The 26311-nt window shown below is 37.9% G+C and overlaps 1 protein-coding gene across 1 annotated transcript in view; it reads right to left on the minus strand.

Moving 5' to 3' along the window:
- LOC124802835 (1-phosphatidylinositol 4,5-bisphosphate phosphodiesterase classes I and II) overlaps nucleotides 1-26311 on the minus strand; it is a 390603-nt gene that overhangs the window by 24066 nt on the left and 340226 nt on the right. The window contains exons 17-19 of the mRNA XM_047263846.1: nucleotides 21936-22239; nucleotides 19162-19384; nucleotides 5534-5711 (exon numbers count right to left, since the gene is read on the minus strand). Of these exons, the coding sequence (XP_047119802.1) occupies nucleotides 5534-5711; nucleotides 19162-19384; nucleotides 21936-22239 (705 nt within the window). The remainder of the gene's footprint in view (nucleotides 1-5533; nucleotides 5712-19161; nucleotides 19385-21935; nucleotides 22240-26311) is intronic.

Raw genomic sequence — 26311 nt, forward strand, 5'->3', positions numbered from 1 at the left:
TATGAGATGAATAAAACACATTTCACATTTCTCATATTCTATATAATCTAAATCACTTGTTTCAGATAAAGGAGACACATCCATATTGTGGTAAAATTTCACCATAAACATAGAACAGCTGATGTTAACAAACAACATTACAATAAAACAATTTTGTTACAGTATTCAAACAAACAATAAAAAATCTAACACTTAATTAGCACTTGCTCAAATTATCATTTCATCCTTTATGATTTCTTCTACTAAGTACTAGTTCCCACAAAATCTGCTGTTGCCTTGCTTTTAGAATCTTTGGCTTCATATTAAATATGTTTTTGCCTGTTAACTTGATATATATATATTGTCATCCCCACATACTGTGGAGTCCACGGGTAAAATTTCTATTGGTGCATGGGTAGCATATTTTTTTTTATTCCTCATGTTATATGTGTGGCTCAAATGATTCTCCTCAAATAATTTTTAACTGCTGTGTAGGATATAATTTCATAAATGCATGTGGAGGGAACAGTTAGGATTTGTATTTCCAGAATAATGGGTGACAAGATTCTGTTTGCTATTCATACACATATCTGATAACTTTCTTCTGTAGTTTCAGTATTCGAGACACACTATTTGAACTTCTCCAGGAAATTATACCATATCTAACGACAGACTCAAAGTAACCAAGATGTGCTATTTTTCTTGTACTCAAGTCAGTAGAATTGCTAGTTATTGCATTGAAAATGCAAAACTGCTTACTTTTTTGACATTCATTTAGTTGTGCCTCTCTGCGACTAAGCATCTTCCCTACATGATGCATAGCAACTATCCTTTTCATAATATTGTTACATTCCATCCCAGATTTTCCATGAAAAATGCTTAGTTTATCTGATAGGAATCAAAATATGCATTCCAGCTTAAGTTCTTGTCCACATTTAGGACTAGGAATTTGATCATGTCATCTTCTTCCAATGTTATGTTGTATTTTAATTTCCAAATATTTTGAATATTTGGTTCTGAAATGAACCATATGGGTTTTTGCACAGTTCAGTTTCAACCCATTTAACTGGAATCAGTTTTCTAGAGTATCCAGTGTGCTTATGATGGAGCTCATAATTTATTCAGCATCATAACCTTCAATTAAAACAGAAGCATTGTCTGCAAATAGAACTGGTGGGGTATTTATATTTATGGGCAAGTCATTTATGTAGCATAAGAACAGGATTGGCCCCAAAAAGGAGCCTTGAGGTACACCTTATGATACTGTACTCTAGCACCAACAGCATACCAAAAATTTTATTAATAGACAAACTGCAACTCTTTCTCACAGGTTGTGTATAAAATCACATGCAAGTACAGAGGAAAAATATATGCTGGTCAGTCAGGCAGGGCTGTGGCAATTAGGTTAGCCGCACAGGATTAGCCGAGCGGTCTAAGGCGCTGCAGTCATGGACTGTGTGGCTGGTACCGACGGACGTTCAAGTCCTCCCTCGGGCATGGGTGTGTGTGTTTGTCCTTAGGATAATTTAGGTTAAGTACTGTGTAAGCTTAGGGACTGATGACCTTAGCAGTTAAGTCCCATAAGATTTCACACACATTTGAACATTTGAACAATAAGGTTATCTGAACATGAGAGGAGGTGTAGATTAAGAATGAAAGATTCAACCTTTGCCAAACTCCTTTTAGTAGAAAACTACTCATATGATGAAGACTGTTAAATTTTAGATTCGCTTAAGGAAGGAGAAAGACAATCCAACTGGAAATCAATAAATGTAAGACACAGAATGTCAACTTAGTAAATGATCAGTCTCAAGTCTCCTTTTTTCTCCATCAGTTAAATTATATTTTAGTTGTACAAATGTTAAATTAAAATTATAAATTATATTCAGTTTTCATGTCTTGTGGTTAAATGTAATAATTTCTGCATGTTAAGAATATGTAAAAATTCCCTATCTAAACACTCTACATGTCATCATTTTTCTATCTTCTGAATCAATAATGTCTATGTAAGTCGCATGTCTTTTTTTATGTTTATGGCATTCAGTTTTCACCTGAATACGGTCTAAGAAGATGAAAGCTGGTTTGTGACCAAATAAATATAATTTCGCAGAACCTTTGGAAGGTTTTTCTATTCAATGCTATTATGTGATTGTTTGTAAACTCACGTGGTTATGACAAATAGAGTGATTTAGCAGCAATACAATTTTTCCTGCATTTAGGCAGATAAAGTTAGCACATGTGCCTTCTATATAGGATGAAAATGGTTTGGAATGAAAATTTTGTAATAGATTTCTTTTCTGATAAGACACGCAAAGAAACTTGTTCCTTCAAAGTAAACTTTCTACATATTATACATCATGAAAGCTACAGGTTTGCTACTATATTCTGGCATACATTTTTTAACTGATAAACTATTCAATTAATATTCATCCAAGTAGTGCAAACCTCAACAACAGATGTAAGTGAGACCAATTTCATAGTAAAACAAACAGTATTTACCATCAGTGTAAGATACAGCAAGGGAGAGTGCAGTGAGGAACTATTTAATTTTGGGGCTGCCTTGATTAGAGTGCCAGTCTACATGGTCTTTTTCCCTATTTATTCAGATTACCTAATCAGCAGATCCTTACAAACTCAGCAACATTGTTCTAAAACCCTACTTCCTCCTAACCATCTAATGGCTCATAATTCAGCGACAACCACTATTGTAAAACTTGTTACACACTTTCACACCAGCATCTAGTCCATAACAATCATGCATCTACATCTCTGCAATTCACACTTAAGTGCTTGGCAGGGGGTTCATTGACCCACTTTCAGATATTTCTCTACCATTACACTCCTGAAAAGTACACATGAAATATGACCTCCTAAATCTTTTTGTGTGAACTCCGATATCTCTTATTTTTTGATGATTGCCATTTCTCCCTAAATAGGGGAGCCAACAAAATATTTTCAAATTCTGAAAACAATGTTGTTGAGTGAAACTTTGTGAAAAGTCTCACCACAACATAAAACACTTTTATTCTAATAATTGCCACCCCAACTCATGTACCATATCTATGATACTCTCTCCCCTATTTTGTGACAGTACAAACTGAGCTGCCCTTCCTAGAGTTTTTTTGGTGCCTCCATCAATCTTGTCTGGTAAGGACCCCACGGCATGTAGTGATACTCCAGAAGGGTAAGGACAAGTGTTGTGTAGGCAGTTGTTGCATCTCCTAAGATGCCTGCCAGTGAAACACAGTCTATGGTTTGCTATGGTGGCATCACACATAGACCATGTAATTAGCATAATCCGATGGTGTCCAACACCCAACAGCTTACTGCACAGACATTTTACAGAGGCTGTGATTGGAAGGTTGACTCTTACGTCTGCTCATGATTATGGTCATCATGGAGACTGGCACAGAGAGCTGTCACTAGCAACTATAATGACAAAATTTTGTAGTGGGAGATTTGTGGCTTTTGTTTAACTATCATGATCGGATGAAAAATTGTTGCTGGTCTGTGACTGGCTGATCACTAGCGCAACAGAGCAGAAGCTCTGGCAGAGCGGTGATGAAGAAAACACAAGGATAACTGTCCTGATCATCACAGGAGTCGAACATTACTTATTCTTCTGTACTTTGTTGGAGAATAGGCAAATATCGTTTCATGGTCGAGTTTGGAGCCCTCTACCTCGGATGCCATCAACTACATTGCAGTGCATCTGGCCGTGAATCGCAACAGTCATCTACATGCCAAACTCTGCTGTTTGTGGCAATACACTGCTCCAGCTAACAGGGAATCCATCAATAGATTTGACGCCCCAACATGGTAGCCTTGTCTTCACAGGCACTTAGCACCACTTTCCTTTCAGTAGCAATAGGGTGCGGCAATGTGTCTGATCACGAACATGTTACCTGCGATTACAATTAATTTGCATCTCATTGCGGCCCCAGTCACATATAAGTGCCTCACAGCAATTTGGTCAGACAGGTCTCCAGTTGGATTTTGCAAGTGCCTCCGTCTATTTCTGTCCATAAATTTGTCAATAACTCATGGCGCTTATGATTCTCATACAGATCATACTTGAATTTCATGCTTGTCTTTGAGTCAACAAATCTCACTGTAGTACTCTAGGTCAGAATTTTCTGTGTTCAACTACACAGTTTCCCTGCTTTCCTACCCATCATTATTTTGGAGGGGAAATAATAATCAGTCTCTTAATTAAATTTATGAGAAGTTTAGCTGGCTCAAGATAGGTTGAACTGAGGCTACATTATTTCAGCATCTTTCCTCACATATAAGTGATGGGCATCCTCATGAGTGAGATATGCATCAGAGCTTCACTCTGGTCCTAATTTGCATGTTAGTTAGGGACACCCCATGCAAACACAGGCTAACTTCAAAACATGTCCATAAAGTGTCGTCTGCGTAAGAAAATCTATAGCATTACCACTGCCCAGAGAACAAGGCCAGCCAGAAATTCTGCACACGTGCGGAGCTGCTGTATATGTGCAGCTTTCTAGTCACATCGTGCAAACTTACCAAGCATGTAAACAGAGAAATGGAACCGTCACCGCTCATTTAGTATATGTCACAGATAATGCTGCATTGCTTTACCCACTAGCTGGGATACATTATACTGGCCGTGCACCAAGGCATGATTAGCCACAGGGTGATCCTCAGCACATCTTGGCACAATGTTACACCGTCTGGGTTATCTGGATACTTCCCACCAACACCAACCTATCCGAACTCCGGAGATGGGAACTTGCTCTTCAATATATCCTCTCTTCCCGTTAGCCACCAGACCTCAATCTCCGCTAATTTCAAGTTGCCGCCACTCATACCTCACCTGTCATTCAACAACATCTTTGCCTCTGCACTTCCGCCTCGACTGACATCTCTGCCCAAACTCTTTGTCTTTAAATATGTCTGCTTGTGTCTGTATATGTGTGGATGGATATGTGTGTGTGTGCGAGTGTATACCCGTCCTTTTTTCCCCCTAAGGTAAGTCTTTCCACTCCCGGGATTGGAATGACTCCTTACCCTCTCCCTTAAAACCCACATCCTTTCGTCTTTTCCCTCTCCTTCCCTCTTTCTGGATGAGGCAACAGTTTGTTGCCAAAGCTTGAATTTTGTGTGTATGTTTGTGTTTGTTTGTTTGTCTGTCGACCTGCCAGCACTTTCATTTGGTAAGTCACATCATCTTTGTTTTTAGATATATATTTCCTACGTGGAATGTTTCCCTCTATTATAACCATACTTTTAAATTTTATGAAATTCGGTAACCATTGTACACACATACAATTGTATGAATGTATAAATAAATGAATATAACCATTATCAGGTTCATACTGGTTTTATATTCCTCAAACTCCATCCTCTCCTACCCCATTTCATCCCAGAAAGAACCTCTCCCATTGTCTCTAACTAATCAAAACAATAATGAATAAATGTGTGTGTGTGTGTGTGTGTGTGTGTGTGTGTGTGTGTGTGTGTGTGTGTGTGTATGTATGTACACGCACACATTCATGTATGTATAGTAATAGAATCCACAACTTACCAGTTCATGGTACCTTTCATGTAGCTCACGCTCCTGATGTATGTGATCCCGAAACATAGCGAGAAGTCTCTCTGAGTGACTTCGAGGTAGCCCTGTACTACCTGCATGACGTGTTGTTTCCCCTTCACTCTCTGACAGTTCTGATGATTCATGGTGATGTTGGTGTTGCATATCAGTTCTGCAGACAATTATATGAATAGGTGATTATATTGTTGTAATTACTGTACTTTAGTGTAAAATATTTAGCTGGAGTATAAGAGATGTAAATATTACAATAACGGAAATTCCTGGATGGAATAACATGTAAAATGAGGGAAAGTTAACTGTTCAGGCACTCACCATATCGGACTCATGAGTGAAGCATACAGAAACATATACAGGAAACACTATTCACACTAGCTCATGAGTGAAGCATACAGAAACATATACAGGAAACACTATTCACACTAGCTCCTGCTCTTTTTCTAACAAAGTTATGCCCACTCATGCACACAATCATACAGACACCCAAACACACACTACTGCAACCACAGTGAGACTGAGTCTTGATATAGGCATGGGAGTGTGTGTGTAATGGGTGTACTTTAATTAGAAAAAGAGCAGGAGCATTGAAAACTAGTGCGAACAGTGTTTCCATCCACATGTTTCTATGCACCACACATCAGTCCGCCATAGGTGAGTGGCTAATTTTCCTTTAGATGCAAATATTACAAACATCATTAAGTGCCATTATTTTACTTGGACTGCACGGTAATATAGATCAATACTGGCAAAACATACTTGGACTGCACAGTAATATACATCAATACTGGCAAAACAGAGTAATACTAACATTAATTGTATCAAAAGTAAAATTCAATCGAGAATACTTTCATTATGACCAAAATACAGGAGGCAAATCTAAATTTACATATATCCACAAGCCACCAAATGGCATTCTGCAGTGGGTACTTCTGATACCATTAACTGACCTCCTACCCCACCCTATTCAACTTGCAAATGCCACCGGCAAGAATGATTGTCAGCAAGCTTTTGTATTGGCTCTAATAACTCAAATTTTCCCATCCTGATCATTATGCAAAATGCATGTGGAAGGAAGTAATATGTTCACCAATTCTTCCCAGAAAGTGCTCTCTGGAATTTCAGGCACAATTCCTAATATTGCCAACAGAAATACTTACATTAGAAAATACTAATTTTTACACCATACGGTTCTTACTCATAGGGGATATAGGGATCTTTTGGAAAAGGTTGGGAAGGGGTGAGTGTAGGTCAAGCAGATGAGATGAGACAGAGGTGAAGGGAAGTGAATCAAAGAGACTACAAGATTATTGGAGGTAATAGAAGGGTCAAACAGAAAAGCTGTGACACTCTGCTTGTTGCAGATTTACTGGTGATGTCTTGGAGGTCTACACCCATGTGAAGAACTTCTCCACATCCTGAAACAGCTTAACACCTTTTCCAAACTTGAACTCAACTGCTCCTTCTCCAGGCCCAGAGTCATTTTATTGGTTTTGACCTCATACTCACTGGGGCTTTTAGCCAAGTGTCTGTCAACCTCTTCTCAGCATATATGCAACAATACCTCCACTCTGATAGCTGCAAACCTTTCTATGTCAAGCAACCCCTTCTATACAATAGCCTGGTTAACCATAGTAAATGTATGTGCCTCAAAACCTAAACCAGTAATCTCTCCTATGCTTTCCTCTACTGCAACTATCTCATTGAACAGAGACACAAAGTAAGCTCTCATGCAGTCACCTACTCTGACATGACCATCATAGCTTTTTCACTCTAAACAGCCAGAAGTAATCCTTGCCCCCCCCCCCCCCCCCCCCTCCTTACCACATAATAGAGAGGTCTTAAATACAGCAATAGATTACTGAAGCAGAGCTATGCTTATCTCAAGTTAAGCCATGAAATGATATTGTATGTGCCCAATACACTACAAACGCAATTCATTGTCATCTTTCACCATCATATCTGCATCAGTCTTATCAAATTGCTACTTCAGTGTACCACCTCTGAAATTTGTTCTCATAGTTAAAAATGCCCCACATGCTCCCATTCATTACAATTTACTCCAGTCTCAACAAAAGTAAATCCTACAACATTAAAGGCAAAAAAAAAAAAAAAAAAACCTGTGTTATTTACCAACTGACAACTGTTCCCTGTGTAGAAATTTATGCAAGAAGGACCATCACAAAACTGTTGAACACATGAGTGGAATCAAGAGAAATGTGTGTCAATGGGACATCTAGTTTCAAGCTTCTGAGCATGCTCTACAGTATTACTTAACAAATCCAAGCACCAACTAAACCAAATGTGCTGTTTGGATCCTCAGAAGCAGCACTAGTTTTCCTGAACTTCAGAGGTGAAAACTTGATCTCCTGCGCACATTGTAATACCTGCATCCTCCTGGATTTAATCTTTCCTCTGTTCTCATATTGCAAAATTTTCTTAATTAGTTATTTATTTATTTCAATTATGTTCATTTTTATTTTTCCTCTCTGTCTCCAACTCGCTGTTTTGATTTTCTAGGCCATCTTTCTCTTTGACCCTTTCCTTTTACTTTTTAATTATATTATTTCTTTCTCTTCTCACTGCGTCTACTCTATCCTCTCTTAACAGAAAATGAGTATTTACCAACTGCTTCCTACTCTCTCTGATGTATTTCCATTGTGTGGGACTGTGCACAAATGGTTTAATTCATATTTAACTGGAAGAGTACAGAGGGTTGAAATAATCATTTCACATAATGTGTGAAAATCAGCAGATTCCTCAAACTGGGGAGGTATCAAGAATGGGGTCCAACAAGGTTCAATCCTGGGTCCCTTATTCTTTTTAATGTACAGGTTGATTATAATTAAAGTTAAACTTTCAAACCACTGTAGAAATAACACCACTGATCAGAGTGGCGTCAAATCACAATGGAATATTTTCAAAGAAGGGGACAAACGTGTGGCAAAAGAAAAATAAATAGTTACAAAATGTAGCAATAGATGGCAGTGTAAGCATCATAATTTGATAGTGGTCGACTACAAATGACAAATGAATCATACATCAATGCCTAAGATGTACATCTGATACTAAACAAACTGTACTACTCAGTGCGCATGAGTGTACAGGTGTGATAATGTTAGTTACGTAAGCCCATCCACCATGGCAAGGTCATATCGCATCGGATGGAAAAAATTGGTTTTTAATTGTCCTGAGGCCAAAAATCGCATATAAAGCATCACTCACATTGGTTTTTAATTGTCCTGAGGCCAATAACCACATAAAAAGCACCAATCAAAACCAAATGAGATTAATAATTTCCATGTGATTCGCGCAAATCATGTTCAATACGGTGTCCACTGTTTTCTGCAACAAGTTGAAATCGAGAAACAGCATGTTCCCCAGCTGATCGAAGTGTTTCTGGGGTTAGGTTTGCAATCAGAACACTGAACACAATATCTTTCAGATAGCCCCACAGCCAGAAGTCACACGAATTAAGATCAGGTGATTGGGAAAGCCAGGCTGTATGGAAATGGCAGCTGATAATTCTAGCATTTCCAAAATGCCACTTCAGCAGCTGCTTAACTGGGTTTGTAATGTGAGGAAGTGCAGCATCTTGCATAAAAATAACCCTATCCACACATCTATGCTGTTGGAGAGCTGGAATGACATGGTTGTGCAAAAGACACTCATAGCACTTACCAGTGAGGGTACAGGTAACAGGACCAGAAAGACCTGTCTCTTCAAAAAAATATGGCCCTATGAAAAATGATGCTGTAAGCCCACACTACACAGTGACTTTTGAGGATGAAGTGGTACTGGTTGATATGCATGTGGATTTTCCGTTGCCCATATTCGACAATTCTGTGTATTGACATGCCCTGTCAGATGTAAGTGGGTTTTGTCTGTCCACAAAATCTTCCATGGCCAATCATTGTCCACTTCCATACAAGCAATAAATTCTTAAGCAAAGGTCTCTCTTGCTGGCAGGTCAATAGGAAGCAACTCGTGTACATGGGTGATTTTGAATGGATAGCAAAGAAGGATGTTTTTTAGGATTTTACACACTGTGCTCACAGATATATCAAATGTTCGGGCAATCCTCCGTACACTACACATTTGCAAACGACCACTTGTCTCCTCCTGCATTGCTCTGACCACTGCTTCCACCGATGTTGAATCAATTCATTTCCTCCCTCTACCAGGTTATACACCACAAGAGCCCATTGTTTCAAATATCTGATTCATTTTCTCCAGACCCACGGCAGTCATCCGACCAATGCCTTTTTTTCAAACCCTTCAGTGTCTGGAAGTTCTGCAGAGCGACATGTACACAGTCATAATTCTTATAATACATCTTTACAAGCAGAGTGCGATCCTACATTTAGACACGAACGTCGCAGATTCAAAACGAGGAAAAGCCATGTACCCGGCATGTTTATACCAACTCCAATGGGTCGTGCACATGACAGATGTTTCATATATGTGTTCTGACACATACAGCGCCATCTATTGATCATTTTCACACTATTTTTTTTTCTTCTGCCATACATTTTCCCCCTTCTCCAGTAATATTCTGTTGCAATTTGACATCATTCTGACCAGTGGTGTTATTCCTACAGTGTTTCGAAAGTTTAACTTTAACTGAAATCACCCTATATGTTAATGCCTTGGCACTCTGTATCCATGAAGATGTGAAGCTACTTCTCTTTGCTGATGATACAAGTATAGCAATCACACACATCAAACAAGAATAATATCTTTCAGAAAACTATCATGTGGTTCTCTGCAAATTGACTCTCAATTTTGATAAAACACAGTATATTCAGTTTTGTACAGTAAATGGCAAAACACCATTAACAAATATAGAGTTTAAACAGATGTCTGGAGCCAAGGCAGAATATTCCAAATATTTGGGTGTATGCATTGATGAGATATTGAATTGGGAGAAATACATTGATGATCTACTGAAATCTGTTAGGGTTATTGAAAATTTTGGAGAGAAACATACAAGTAAATTAACTTACTGTGTCTATTGTCAAACACTGCTTTAATATGGCACCACATTTTGGAGTAATACGTCACTAAGGAAAAAATTATGCATTGCACAAAAGCATGTAATTGAATATATATTCATTTATGAAATTTGTTATTAATAACCCATTCCAGGTCAAAGGCAATAGCAATGTGCATAGCTTCAACACTACGAGAAAGGCTGATCTTGACTACTTTGAGTTAAATGTAACTTTGGCACAGAAAGGGAGACTTCCGATGCCACAAAAATCTTTGGTCACTTACCAAATAGCATCAAAAGTCTGACAGATAGACACCTCAAATTATAACATGTAAAGAAACTTTTTGTTAAACTGACACATTCCACATTATTAGGAAGTGTCATATTCATGATCTATGGAACAACTATTAATCTAATCTAAGGAAGGTAGGAGACGAGGTACTGGCAGAATTAAAGCTGTGAGGATGGGGTGTGAGTCGTGCTTGGGTAGCTCAGTCGGTAGAGCACATGCCCGCGAAAGGCAAAGGTCCCGAGTTAGAGTCTCGGTCCGGCACACAGTTTTAATCTCCCAGGAAGTTTCATATCAGCGCACACTCCGCTATAGAGCGAAAATTTCATTCTAATCTAATCATGTTTATCACTCTACATTCCTGCAACAAGTAGGTCAAAGTGATCTGTCGCCCCCCTCTCAAACATTCCCAATCATCCCTGAAGAAGGGAAATGCAGTTCCAAGAGCTAAAATTATTATTTTCTACTTTAAGTGTTTCCATCGGAAATACTGTAAATTGTGCTTACTGAAGGCATATATTGGACAGCCTCACTGCATTTTTGTAATTCCAACAGTTACACATACTATTTCTTTATGGATTTCTGTACTAGGACCAGTTAAAAAGCACAATGAAATCACATGAGGTTATGTTTCATTGCAGTGTATCTTTCTGACAACAGTTTCATCTGTGAACAACTACTGCTTTGGTCAGCAATGATACTGAATTCCTATAATCTCTTTTACAATTAAGTAGTGTGTTAAGCTCTTATAAATCCTTAACACAACTTCTGCTATGACTGTGCTGTTTATGAAGGCACAAAAGTGTCTTGCATTTTTTTTAAATCAGTGATCACCAAATCTACCGTAAATCAGCAAGTTTAAGAAACTAATATAAGTGGTAAAAACAACTGTCCTATGTTGCAAAGCATTTGAAGCAATTACATAGATCCTAATATTCACTAGTAGATGTGATGAATATATGTGAATAGTTAAAGCCAGTAAATGCAAAAATGTAACTGTCATATGGCTTCGCTGGCTCGGATATTCCATGGGATGTGTTCAGTTGCCTGTCATGAAGGGTGTTCTTCTTCTGTGCACAATATCCCCTTTTCTTGCAGGTATGTGGGAAATGTATCATACATGTATTTGTAGAGTGTAGATGAATGTAATGAGGTGTATATAGCATTTTACATGTCCTCACTGTAGAGAGACTTGAAATTTAATCCAGGACATTGGTGCAAAGACTGGTGATCAGGAACTTTATGCCACCACCTCTTCTCTCCATGCTGGACAAATACTGGCAGTAAAATTTTCATCCGCTGCCAGAATTTGAACCAGCTTACCTATGATTTGAGAGCCACTGCACAGCCATGCGTTAGCAGCCCCAACTGAGAAGGCAAGTGACCCAGTACATCAGAGTGCTTTACTACTTGCCCTTACAGAGCACAGCCACTACACATACTTCATGTTGCAATCCATACAATTACATGAGAGTCTCTCCATGATCACATGAGTGTGCCTTTGGATGTCTGTGTGTAGTATGTTTGGTCGTGTGTACTGTTGCTAGAAAAAGAACTAGTGTTCAAGAGCTAATGTGAATGTTGTTCTGTACTAATTGTTTCTGTATTCTCACCATTCGATCTGCTGTAGGTCAGTGTTTGCCTTTCCCTTATTTCCCATATTCCTCTATGCAGGAATTTCCATTATAATTGCGTGAGTTTCATTTTTTATTGTAGAATCATTAGACTTTTTCCTTACCTACTTAATTTTAAAAATCAATGGTTACAAAACTGTTGGTTATAGTTGGATTTATTCTTGTAATTTTCTTTTCCAATGTGTTTCTTAAACTTTCACACTCATCTCCAGCTGTATCTTTCTTTTCTTGTATTAAAGATTTTGTTACAAAATTTTGTTTTGTAACATGAATCTTCTCATTTTAATATCTGGGCAATATGTCAGGTCCAAAGGCAAATGCCAAGGGAATAAAAACACACTAATCAGCATTTCAGATTCACTGAGTTCTCCATCAGGAATAGACATTGGAATTAATCTATTTATTTATTGCTGAAGCAAGATTCTATGGCTGAGCAGTCAGCATGCTTGGCTGCCACACAGAGAAGTCAAGCTGAAATCAGAGGTACTGTTAAGGATTTTCACTAATGAGAGATTGGAACAGGGTCCATTCAGACTTTGAGGAACCACTTGGAGGAGAAGTCATGGTTCCATGAAGGCAGATCAGTTTTTCTGACCATGTGCCACTCTAATACTTTAATGTCTATTGCAGAAAATCAAGGAACAGCCGGTCAGCACACCAAGGTCTTACAGTGACTGTAGTGGCAAAAAGTTTAGTTAAAAGGATTAAAATATGCTACGCCTTAAATATACCCTGTAGTGACAATTACAATGTAAAACTGCCCTATAGCTTAACAGGTAGCAATCTAGCTTGTCAGCCAGACCAGGATCAAACTTGCATAGTAGATTAATGACCATCGGTATGGTACATGAACCAGCTTGAATATGGTCTTTATCTACCCTTGTCATCACTACGGGTGGGTCCCTCTCATACTGTGTTCTGAGTGACCTGCGCTTCCTTTGAAATTTCCACAAACTTTCCCTCTATCCTCCAAATGGAAGGAATTACTAGTTCTGAAAGCGAGCGAAATGCGATTGGCATCCCTGCGCACACCTGTGTTTAATGTGTAACTGCTGGAAGATTCATTGCCGTACATCTGTTAGTTATTGTTCAGTGCTGTATTGAGTAGAATGATGTGTCGCACAGTTTGTGAATTTCAAAATGGCAGAGTTAGAAGAGCAATGCATCTGTATTAAATTTTGCATGAAACTCAAACAAACCTACATAGAGACATACCAAAAGATGCAGAAAGCCTACAGTCATGAGTGGTTCAGCCATACTCAATGTTACAAATGATTCACATGGTTTAAAAATGACCAGATGGAAGTTAAGGGTGACATTCATTCAGGATGCCCTTCGATGTCTAACGACAATGCTCTGGAGAGGAATGTCAACAAAATTGTGCATGTCAATCAAATACTGACTGTCCAAGAGATTGCATAAGAAAGTAACATTTCAGCTGGATAATGTCATGACATCATGACACAGTATCTCAGAAAGCATCGTGTTGCCATTAAGTTTGGGTTATAATGTTGAGACCAAGGTCCAACACTCCCATGGGTCAGAAAAGATTCTCCAAGACCATAAAAAGCTTGACAGACCAGGTCAAATATCAAAGCCATGCTGATAGTTTTCTTTGACTTTGAATGATTATTTCATCATGAATTCATTCCACAGGGACAAACTGTTAATCAATGATACTATCAGGACGTGTTGCAATGCCTGTGAGAAAATGTGAGAAGGAAATAGCCTGAAATGTGGCAGGACAATTCATGGCTCCTGCATCACAATAATGTAGCCACACATTCATCCCCATTGGAGTGTGGCTATTGCACAAAAAACAAAATCACTGTGCTGCCTCATCCTCCTTACCCTCCAGGCCTGGCCCCTGAGAACTCTTTTTAATTCCAAAGCTGAAAAACCTTTCGAAAGGATGAAAATTTGTAACAACAGATGAGAAAAAAGAAAATTCGCAGAAAATGATTTGCACGATCCAGCAACAGACATACCAAGACTGCTTCCAGAAGTGGATATGGTATTACGAGCAGTGTATCAATTGTGGAGAAGAGTATTTCAAATGAGACCATGCACAACAAGTAAAAGATAAGCATAAAAAAATAATGTGGGTGAAGTTCCGGAATTTTTTTAACAAACCTCATATATCACCTTCACTTTCATATGTATATTATCACCTTCTGATAACAGGTACTGGCCAACAATTTTATCTGATACAAACAGTTTTCTGTTGAAATCAACTGCAGCTGAAGTAAACCATATTTCAGAAATAAACTGCTTTCGACTCTTCATAAACTTTTTTGTTTACACGAGCATGGCCACTTTCATGATATCAAATAATATCTTCAGATGTTCACCTATAAGGCAGGAAACACATAACTTACATTATGATACAAACTAGTTACCTATCCTGATAATCTATTACATACAATGAAAAGAACAAAATAAGAAAACAAAACAAGGTAAAAATATATCAAAAAACAAAGATGATGTGACTTACCAAACGAAAGTGCTGGCAGGTCGAAAGACACACAAACAAACACAAACATACACACAAAATTCAAGCTTTCGCAACAAACTGTTGCCTCATCAGGAAAGAGCGAAGGAGAGGGAAAGACGAAAGGCTGTGGGTTTTAAGGGAGAAGGTAAGGAGTCATTCCAATCCCGGGAGCGGAAAGACTTACCTTAGGGGGAAAAAAGGACGGGTATACACTCGCACACACACACATATCCATCCACACATATACAGACACAAGCAGACATATTTAAAGACAAAGAGTTTGGGCAGAGATGTCAGTCGAGGCGGAAGTGCAGAGGCAAAGATGTTGTTGAATGACAGGTGAGGTATGAGTGGCGGCAACTTGAAATTAGCGGAGATTGAGGCCTGGTGGCTAACGGGAAGAGAGGATATATTGAAGAGCAAGTTTCCATCTCCGGAGTTCGGATAGGTTGGTGTTGGTGGGAAGTATCCAGATAACCCAGACGGTGTAACATTGTGCCAAGATGTGCTGAGGATCACCCTGTGGCTAATCATGCCTTGGTGCACGGCCAGCACATCTTGGCACAATGTTACACCGTCCGGGTTATTTGGATACTTCCCACCAACACTAACCTATCTGAACTCCGGAGATGGGAACTTGCTCTTCAATATATCCTCTCTTCCCGTTAGCCACCAGGCCTCAATCTCCGCTAATTTCAAGTTGCCGCCACTCATACCTCACCTGTCATTCAACAACAGCTTTGCCTCTGCACTTCCGCCTCGACTGACATCTCTGCCCAAACTCTTTGTCTTTAAATATGTCTGCTTGTGTCTGTATATGTGTGGATGGATATGTGTGTGTGTGTGCGAGTGTATACCCATCCTTTTTCCCCCCTAAGGTAAGTCTTTCCGCTCCCAGGATTGGAATGACTCCTTACCCTCTCCCTAAAACCCACATCCTTTCGTCTTTCCCCCTCCTTCCCTCTTTCCTGATGAGGCAACAGTTTGTTGCAAAAGCTTGAATTTTGTGTGTATGTTTGTGTTTGTTTGTGTGTCTTTCGACCTGCCAGCGCTTTCGTTTGGTAAGTCACATCATCTTTGTTTTTTGATATATTTTTCCCACGTGGAATGTTTTCCTCTATTATATTAAACAAGGTAAAAAGGCGCATTTAATAACACTGTAAGCCCATGTTTAAGAAAACTCACTCCTTAGCAAAAAGCATTCTTACCTCATCATGCAGGGCCACTCTGCCAATCAATGTGCTCACATCGTCATGGAGGGCACCAGTACCAGAATATACATAGCAGAGAAAATTACAAACATTTTCGCACATATCCAAATATCATGGGGATGATTGAGGCCCTTGTTACACAGTGCAACCATATAAACCATAAAATATTTCAACATAAAAATCATTAAAACCAAATAGATCAGACAAGAGCATATAAACAATCCCAGGATACCATACTTTGGCATAATTTCACACTAAGTGGGCAATAAGCTAAGGATAAAAAGATAAAGCTCACATTCTTTATCCGACAGAATCTTGGCCAAAGACTTGTACATAGAGTGAAGGTAGCTCGAGAAAAGCACAACACTACTGGTGTATACTGCATCAGTTGTGACTATTGTCCTGTCAGTTAAGTAGCACAGACTAGCAGAGAGTTTAGTATTATGTTCTGAGAACTTCAAAGTCTGACGAATTTGAAGTCTACTTTTAAGTAGCTACTTACATGATTCTGGTCACTCCATAACATAGCCAATAATTTAAAAGTTTTACACAAAGAAGTAAAGGGGCTGACCTTAAACGTTTTGGAAGAGGCCTTAAATCAGGTGGAGTCTAAAGCTGTATTCCCCAACACATCCTTAATAATCAGGTGGAGTTAAAACATTACAATATAATGTCAAACTGTTATTGCCTTTCAAGAACATAAGGTCATACTTTTTTGACTGATTGGTTAGTGACCCTGGGCTTGCTGTTGTATGCTCTTGCATCTGTTTATGCTGAAGTATTTTATAGGTTATATTATTGTGGTGTAATGGGGGCCTCAATCATTCCCATGATTTTTGACAAGTGCAAAAATGTTTGTTACTCCCCCCCCCCCCCCCTCCCCCCCATGTGCATGGTGGCGCTAGTGCCCTCCGTAACACACATGAGCACATTGACTAGCAGTGTGGTCCTGCACAGGGAGGTTGCTGGAGGGCTGCTGTCTACCATTTCCTGACATGAAGCGAGTTTTCTAACCATGGGCTTTCAATGTTACTAGCTGTTGCTTTTTACCTTCTTTTTGTTTTCTTACTATGTTCTTTTCATTATAGGTAAAAGCACCTCTAACATGTCAGTTTCTCAGCTGTTTAATCTGATTTATGATGCCTTGCTTGTTGCACATAACAGTATGTTATCTTGAGAACGTGATGTCCCCCCCCCCCCCCCCTTCTTTTATTAGGGCATTATGTTTTACTGACATGTGAGTATTTCATATTGGTTGTCATAGAGCATAGATTATTAGTATATTAGTATTAGTATGTAGCTTTTTATCATACTGTTGACTGCATGTTTCCTATCTTGTAGATGTATACTTGTGGATGTGATTTGATATCATAAAACCAGTTGTGCTCCTGTAAACCAAAAAGTTCATATTCAGCTCAAAGTGTTTTATTTCTGAAACAATATTATCTGAGTATTTCATTTATTGTTCTTTCTGTTGTTGTATCTTTATTAGCCTTGAATTGAGGCTTGCTTTATCTGCAAAGAACACTATTTCTGCTTTTTCAGTGTATGTTATTTATAAACAGCACAAATAAGACAGGTCCCAATATTGAACCCTGTGAAATAACAGCAATAAAGATCCTCTCTCAGTAAAAGAAGCACCATAAGAGCTGCTTAAGCTATCTACTATGACTATTTGTTTCCTATTAGTTAAATAAGAAGTAAACCACTTGCTAATTGTATCTTGGATGCCAGTGACTTTCAAAATTCTCCAAAAGAATGTTATTTGCTCAGCCGAGTTGGTGAAAGTTTGTCGTACAGTTATCCTTAATTCATGTTGAAGGAAATGATCCATGGCATCTTCACTGGAAGGTTCCTCCTGGTCCAGAATTTCTTATTGGCAGGCATAATAACCCATTCCTACATACATTGACCTTTTTTTTTCAAATTACTTGAGAAAGGAGTTAACAATGAAAGGGTCAATAGTTATCAATACCTGTCCTAATATCTTTTTTAATGATGCATCCAACCATGACACATTTTAATCAGTCTGGAAAGATACTTTGTGAAAATGATGTATTACACATATTACTAACATGCGAACTATCACAATGTAAGCAGCAAAAACCAAATAAAAATGATTTAAAGTATGGAGATGTGTCTGTTCTACCATCTGTCAAAATCATTTATCTGTGCTTGTGTACAAATGATGCTTGAAGGTTTAAAAAAGTCCAGAGTCTACAGAAGCCAAATCACTGAAAAACAATACTGTGTAACAGACAACTATGACCAACAGTTTCACAACGTCATAAATGAGGCTTTGTTTGGAAAAACAAATTTGACAGAATATATATCAGCACATGCATTACCTACAGGGTCACATTTTATACGTAAAAGTGCCTGTTTTGTTAAATGTTCTTCTACTATTCGTAACTGAAATGCAAATGTGTAGTTTCAATGCAGTGATTAACATAAAGCAGGATGGAACAGCATGCAGGAAAGATGTGGACAATGTGGTTTTTGATATTTGTCTACTGCAGTGTGGATATGCCAAAAATTATGCAGCCTGTGCACCTGTTGCCCTTTGTTAAGTGTGCATACTATTCTATTCTGCTGTATTTTGATCACTTTACTGAAACTCCACATCTGCACTCAGATGATGAATAAGGAAAAAATGTACAATAACACAGTTAACTTCAAATTTCTGGAGGAATACCAGCAATTACCTTAAATGGTTTATGAAACTAATAAAACCATAATTTAGGTTTTTGATGCACTACAGTACAGACAAAAAACCTCTCAGTTCATTATACATTCACTAATTGTGTTTCACAATCCTTTTGAGGTTCAATCTTTCAACACTTCATCTACACTTCACAAAGTCTAGTTTTAATGCCAATATTATGCACCATATTTATATACAGTGGCAATGGGCAATTACATGCTTTCCAACAGGCAATAAACTAAACAGAAAAAAACTAAGAAACACTATGTTAATTATTATTACATATTTTTGCTTGACAGCCTCTTGACTAGCTTGTGACTCATGGAGAACTTGGATTTTGACTTCTCTGAATCTTGGGAACTTTTATGTATTTGAATACGGGCTCTCTCTTTCTCATGTTTTTTTCGTAGTGATTCCAGTTTCTTTTCCAATTCTAGCTTTTTCTCCTTTACAGCTTTGTTCTCCATTAATTTCTCCAGTGACTCTGCTACAAGCTCTTCTTCTCCTACAAAAAGAAGCAATATATTTGTCATTATAAAAATATGAACTTTGCAAAAGTGTGCCACCTAAATTTTTCATGTATATTACAAACAAAAATACTGCCTGGAAAAAAATTTACACACTTGGAAAGACTACGTTAATTTTGATCTGATGATAGCATATGTCACTTGGGGTAGACGTACTGATAATTGTTTCAACATCGTCCACTAACAGACAGCGTAGTGGCATAGCTGCCAGAGTGCTATTTGTGTTTGCTCTTTAATATGGAATGCTCATAGCCAGAAGGCTCAGTGCAGTGCTAAGCGCGAAGCAAGCAGGCAACCATCCAATGGAGATGCACTCATGCTTCCTAAAGCTAACTGAGTGAGTTTGAAAGGGATTAAACTGTGGCTTTCCAAGTGGTAGGACTGTTCTTTCAGAGAATTGCCAGACAAGTTGGAAATGCTGCTCCAGTTGTGCAACGATGCTGGTATCAGTGGTCATGTGAATATTCTTACACCCACAGATGAGGTTCTGGACATCCACGCAGCACAGATGCAGCACAGGTGCCTACGATCATGGTCTTATTTTAAGGGTATCAGTGGTAGATAGTACAGCTACCACAGCACAGATAAGAGGGCTTGTGAGCCCAGACGTGTCAAAGATGAACTGCTGCAAACCAGTTAGTAGCAGTGGGCGTACGGGCTTGCACACCTCTCGCCCATCTTACCCTCACACCACAGCATCTGCAACTCTACCGGTGCCATCAGAGGAAAAGTTGGATGACAGAACGGCACACCGTCATCTTCATCAATGAAAGCAGATTCTGTCTGCATGCAAGTGATGGCCGTTTGTGCATATGACACGGACCTGGTAAGTGCATTCGGCCAAGACGCTCTGGGGTGCGATAAGCTACAGCTCTTGTTCACCTTTGGTGGTTCTGCAGGGGACGCTAACCAGCACTCAGTATGGGCAGAATGTTGTTAGACCAGTTCTTTTGTCGTTCTTGCAGCAGGAAGGTGATCTGTTCTTTCAACATGATAATGCTTGCCCACACATTGCTCGTGAAACTCAACGTTCTCTGCAACAAGTGCAGCAACTTCCCTAGCCAGCATGATCTCCGGACATGTCACCAACCCAGATTATGTGACAAGATGTGACTCATTAACCAACAATTCTTAAAGAAATACATGGACAGGTTGAGCAGGCATGGCGTAACATATCCCAGTGCAGTATTTGGCATTTGTATGATTGACTGGATACCAGAGTAAGCACCTGCATTGCTGCTGGTGGATGCTACACCCCTTACTAATGTGTGTGTGTGTCAGCATAGGTCGATACCTGGTACCTCAGAACCACTTATGCTACTGATCAGTAAATGTAATCATTTAATGTATTCCATATGCACTGTTGCGATTATAAATGTTGAGTCAATTGGAAACCTCTAAAAGGGTGTACTAATTTTTTTTTTTTCTGGCAGTATATTTCAATACAAATATTCAAATCAGTTTGTTGCTTTTCTGGAAATGCATTATGATGGCAAACACAAAGTAAGGCGCATGGATTTGTTATGTTGTTAATCTGAACTACTATCTGTTTACAATATAATCTGTCAATGCCACTTGCTGTCAGCAAATTCAGACAAAACTAAAATCACTATTTGGCACTTCATATGAGAGGTAATATAATTCATGTCCTGAATCAATTAATTAAATAATGCATGCTCACTGAACAAACTGCTAGAGAGTTATTCAAGGATAAAATGAGTCATTGTACTTGGTATAACCATAGATAGTGATAAGAAACAAATTATTTGAAGATTGTGCAAAACCACATGTTTTTCTGTAGCCATATGAGGGAAAAAAATGAAAAAAGCATAATGTAAAATTTGTTAGGGTTTAAAAGTTGATCAACTACTCACTCAACAACAAGTATTCTGAAAAAAAAAATTCTGGGTAGTCACGACCACTAATAATTACAAAAATATGAAAAATGTTGCACAATGATAGGCTGAGTCTGAAACTTGATATTGAATATGACTGCAGCATTCTGTACCAAGCTGTTTGGCATGGAAGAAAGATAATGGCAGTAAGTCACATATGTAGAGAAAAAAAAAAGTTAATTTGTTCAGAGTCCTCAAACACAAGAGAGTAACTTATGCCATAAGTAAGAATTGAGACTTCCATTAATTTGTCATTTAGTACAGAGAACAAATTTACAAAGAAGATAACAGAAACATCTGATGTATTCATAACACCATAACACAAATAAAATTATAAAAACAAGAAACTTTAAAACAATTACAGTTAACTATTTGTACATATTAACAAATAACAAACAAAAACATCAGCTTTATTGTAAAATTAAAAACACAACAAAGATGACTTCCTTTTTTTTTTTTTTTTAAAAAAAAAAAAAAAAAAAAGCTATTGTCTGCAGTGTTTAGGAAAAACATACTGGTAAAACTAAATCTATTCAGAACAAAACAAAACAAAATACAAATAATAATAATAATAATAATGATATTCAAGAATGGTGTGAGTCAAGGAACAGCATCTGTCCTTAAACAAACTCACCACTATCAGACGGGCAGTTGTTGACTGGTGGTGGACCAGTTTTGGTAGTGTTCTCCGTTCTTTCCTGAGTCTTTTGTGGTAGAGTACCATCAACAGGTGCACCATCAGCTGCTCCATCCACAGGGACCCCAGAGAAAGAACCTGACGAGTCAGTTGAAACAAACGCATGTGCCAGCGATGGCCGTGGGCTTCGATCAGGACCCATAAGAGTCAGTTCAGCACTCACCATCTTTACTGCCATTGCTGGCACACAAGTTGAAGGGCTGCGCTGCTGTCGTGCAGTAGGTGCCGTTTCCTCTTGATCCTGAAAGTGAACACACACGTCATTTGTGAGGTGCAGTCATGTAGTATGAGCACATAAACAGCTATTGAAAACTGATACAGGTTCATGTAAGGAAAGACAACATAGTTACTTAATTATCTTGGTCCTGAAAATGTGAAGCCATGTGGCCACCACAGGTACAATGAGCAACATAATCGTGTAACTGCAGCTGACACAGATAGTGGCAGTATACATTGCTGGTTTACATGGTCAGCGACCGAAAGTAAGGTGGGATGAGCCCTTAATCATAACCGAAAATATTGTTTTATTGCGTACCATCCTTTATCTAAAACTTGTATACACAATACAGTTACAATCAATACTAAATTTGTGGACATCACCATGTGGTTTAATCCAAACTACACATATGTTATCATGACTTAATTTACACAAACAATGATAATGAATACACAGTAAGACATTAATGTTGTCTAAAGCTACATGGACTTGTGGAGAAGCATGCACATCTGTTTCTGTGGATATACCATTATGTATTCATCTGTGACTCAACACCTCCTCTATTTGGTGAGTAGCAATCTAAACTTTCCATATTGTTGAAGTACCATCATACATGTAAAATAAGTTGATATGTGTTTAATGCACAAGGTGAAGCTCATAGATTTAGTATTATTAGAGACTATACTGTATATACAATTTTTTGGGTTATAAATGTAGTATTATGGGTGATTATCCTATATAAACAAGTTTTTGATAAAAGATACTGCATAACAAAGAAGTCTTAACAGTTTTGGTCATGATTAAGGACCCATGCTGCTACACTCCTGGTAATTGACATTTTCGATAGCAACTTAGAGAAGTATTTCTACTCCACACAGAAAACCAGACACCCATCTAGCTCAAGTTTACATCTCACACTGCCTTGTGTGTTTACAACATTATAGAACAGTTTGTAGAGTTTTAGGATTAGAGTCCTGTTTCACTTGCTAAATCAATCCCTGAGTGACTGCACATGAATTGAAAATAAGTGTAATTAACAGTTTATGATGTCTGCCAATTATTCTTCAGTAGCTATTTAAAAATGATAAGATTAGACTGTGTTGCCTTGTTTTTGTATATTTCCATGTCAACTGAAATCTGTTTAAAACTATTACCATCACTGCTGTGAAGTCAAACCATCACATTATAGACAAAAAGTTATTGACTACATCAAGTGTAGGTCTTAATAACCAAATGAGTAATAAATTGTGTGTTGGCTTCAGTCTTTGGTTCTTTGGCTGACATTTGTTCAAAGACTTTTGAGAAAGCCAGCCACTCATACTGGCAAAAGTCAGAAAAATCTTCAAATGTATGTCACCTGAAGAGCCAAAGACAAAAAAACCAATGGACAGTTTGTTAACAAGTGGCCATGAAAGCCTTAAAAATTTTGTATTTGTACAGTACCTCTGCATAATTCTTCATACTTTAGAGATGTGATACTTACAGTGTCATGTAAAATTTTTATATTGAATCTGACAATATATTACACACAAGAAAGAAAGATATGAAGGACAACAAAGTATATAGTACTATATATTTATTAAAAATGTGCATGATTTATCCAAGTGGACATTCAAAATACTACACTAGAAAAGATGACAGATTATTGTAGCAAAACCTCAGTCACATAACTGTGTAAGCTATATTTGCAATCTTCTTCAGGAAGAGGGTTTTGAGAGGCACACATGATATTGCTAATATTGAGCCAGCATTAAGCTTTGAAAAGTCTAATGTAGTCTATGAATTGACATCAATAAAATAAGATAGATTTCTATTCTGCAAATAGAAGAGGTACTGAGCAGCAGACAGGCACATTTAGAATATTCAGGAAATCTAAGTTATTTGTGTAGTAGCAAGTTGTGTGACAGTCACCATGTGTGTGGGAGTTGTGTATGTTTGATTTGTGTGTGTGTGTGTGTGTGTGTGTGTGTGTGTGTTTGCCTGTCTGCCACTCAGTGCCTCCTCAGTGTTGTGAGTAGCAGTCTATCCTATTTCATCATTATTATTCCATCCTAGATTTTCCATGGTTTATGGTCTGAAAACTGGATACATATAAAGGAGATTTCTTGCATATGTCTGAGGCTACAGTTTGCTGAATTTTAGATTTTATAGCTCCACAATCACAAAAGACAAATTGAACTAATACTTTTTCAGTGGCTGCAAGAAAACCAATTACTGTGAATTCATCATGAATTTTTGTAGTGTCCTTTTTGAATGTAATGTACTTAATACTTGAAAAGCAGCTAAAGGCAGCTCACAACACTGGCAAACACAAACACAGCAGCAGTTTCCTCTTTAAACAGATGAACAGTCCAGATACAAAACATGTCTTCCATTGATAACAGCAAGGGAGGCAGCAATTATAGTGGTTAGTTAACATAGCTCTGTCAACACTGGCCAGTTCAGATCAGAGGAATATCAAAATTGACAAGTCACGTGTTAATCTCTGGCTCCATACCAATGTCTGGTGGAGATAAAATGCAATGACATACCAGTAGCTGAGATACATATAAAATGCCTTGTCCATTAAGCAATGGTTAGTAAGAAATTTAAGTTATTTGTGTAGTAGCAAGTTGCAATATTAGGCTGAGACTATTTAAACATGTTATTGTATACATTGTTTGCCTGTGGTCGTGGGAAAATGACTACAGGCATTTCCCCCGGGTTCAAGACATTTAGTGAGCAACTGATCAATAATATCAAAGGTTTAACTGCGACAATAGAGAATACTAAAACTGAGTTAAAAATGAAATAAAACCAAAAAACATCATACTAAATCAGCATATATCTGGGTCACTTAGGAACTATAGAATATTGTCTTGCAGTTACAAATGAAACTATTCACCTTGCTAGATGAAATGAATCTGGAAATATCGAAACACTGCAACTTACTTCAAAAGTGAGTAAATGTGCAATTTAAAGTGGTGAACAAGGGCTTTAAACAACTACAAGATTTTAATGAGCAGGAATTTAAAACAACAGACAAACAAATCTCAGATGTTCAAGTAAGAAGTTTGAGAGTGTTGGAATAAACCAACATTTGGATGCATCTGCCCTGTCAAACTCTTCATGGAGTATCATATCTCCTATTTTATCTTCATCTACATACTCTTCCATTTCTATAATTATGTCCTTAAGAATATTGCCCTTGTATAGACCCTCTATATACTCCTTCCATCTTTCTGCTTTCCCTTCTTTGCTTAGAACTGGGTTTCCATCTGAGCTCTTGATGTTCATGCAAGTGGTTCTCTTTTCTACATAGGTCTCTTTAATTTTCCTGTAAGCAGTATCTATCTTACCCCTAGTGATATTCGCCTCTACATCCTTAGATTTGTCCTCTAGCCATCCCTGCTTAGCCATTTTGCACTTCCTGTCGATCTCATTTTAGAGACGTTTGTATTCTTTTTTGCCTGCTTCATTTAATGCATTTTTATATTTTCTCCTTTCATCAATTAAATTCAATATCTCTTCTGTTAGTCAAGGATTTCTATTAGCCCTCATCTTTTTACCTACTTGATCCTGTGCTGCCTTCACTCTCTCCTTCCCTCTTTCCTGATGAGGCAACAGTTTGTTGCGAAAGCTTGAATTTTGTGTGTATGTTTGTGTTTGTTTGTGTGTCTATCGACCTGCCAGCACTTTCATTCGGTAAGTCACATCATCTGTGTTTTTAGATATATTTTTCCCACGTGGAATGTTTCCCATGCATATCTTGGCAGAATCTCTCACATAAATTTTATGCATGAAATTCTGGGCTGGTGTGTAATGTAACAGACAGTGAGTCACCAATAATAATACACAACATGTGTTTTTAGTACACTTCTATATACGTTGGAAATTTCACTAAGTAGAAATAATATATATGATTGTGTTCTAATTTTCATCCAACATCAGTAATTGAATAATGTTATAAAGAGTTATAATCAGATTTCAAGGAATGTAATTCAATACAAATTTATTAAATAATGAAATCATTTGTTCACAAGTTAAAGAAGTTTTAATAAGTAGTCTTTAATGTGGGTTGAAAACAGTGTATTTTGTATAAAATTATGTAAGTTTA

This window comes from Schistocerca piceifrons, chromosome 6 (genome assembly GCF_021461385.2).
Source record: "Schistocerca piceifrons isolate TAMUIC-IGC-003096 chromosome 6, iqSchPice1.1, whole genome shotgun sequence".
In the NCBI taxonomy this organism is placed as follows: domain Eukaryota; kingdom Metazoa; phylum Arthropoda; class Insecta; order Orthoptera; family Acrididae; genus Schistocerca; species Schistocerca piceifrons.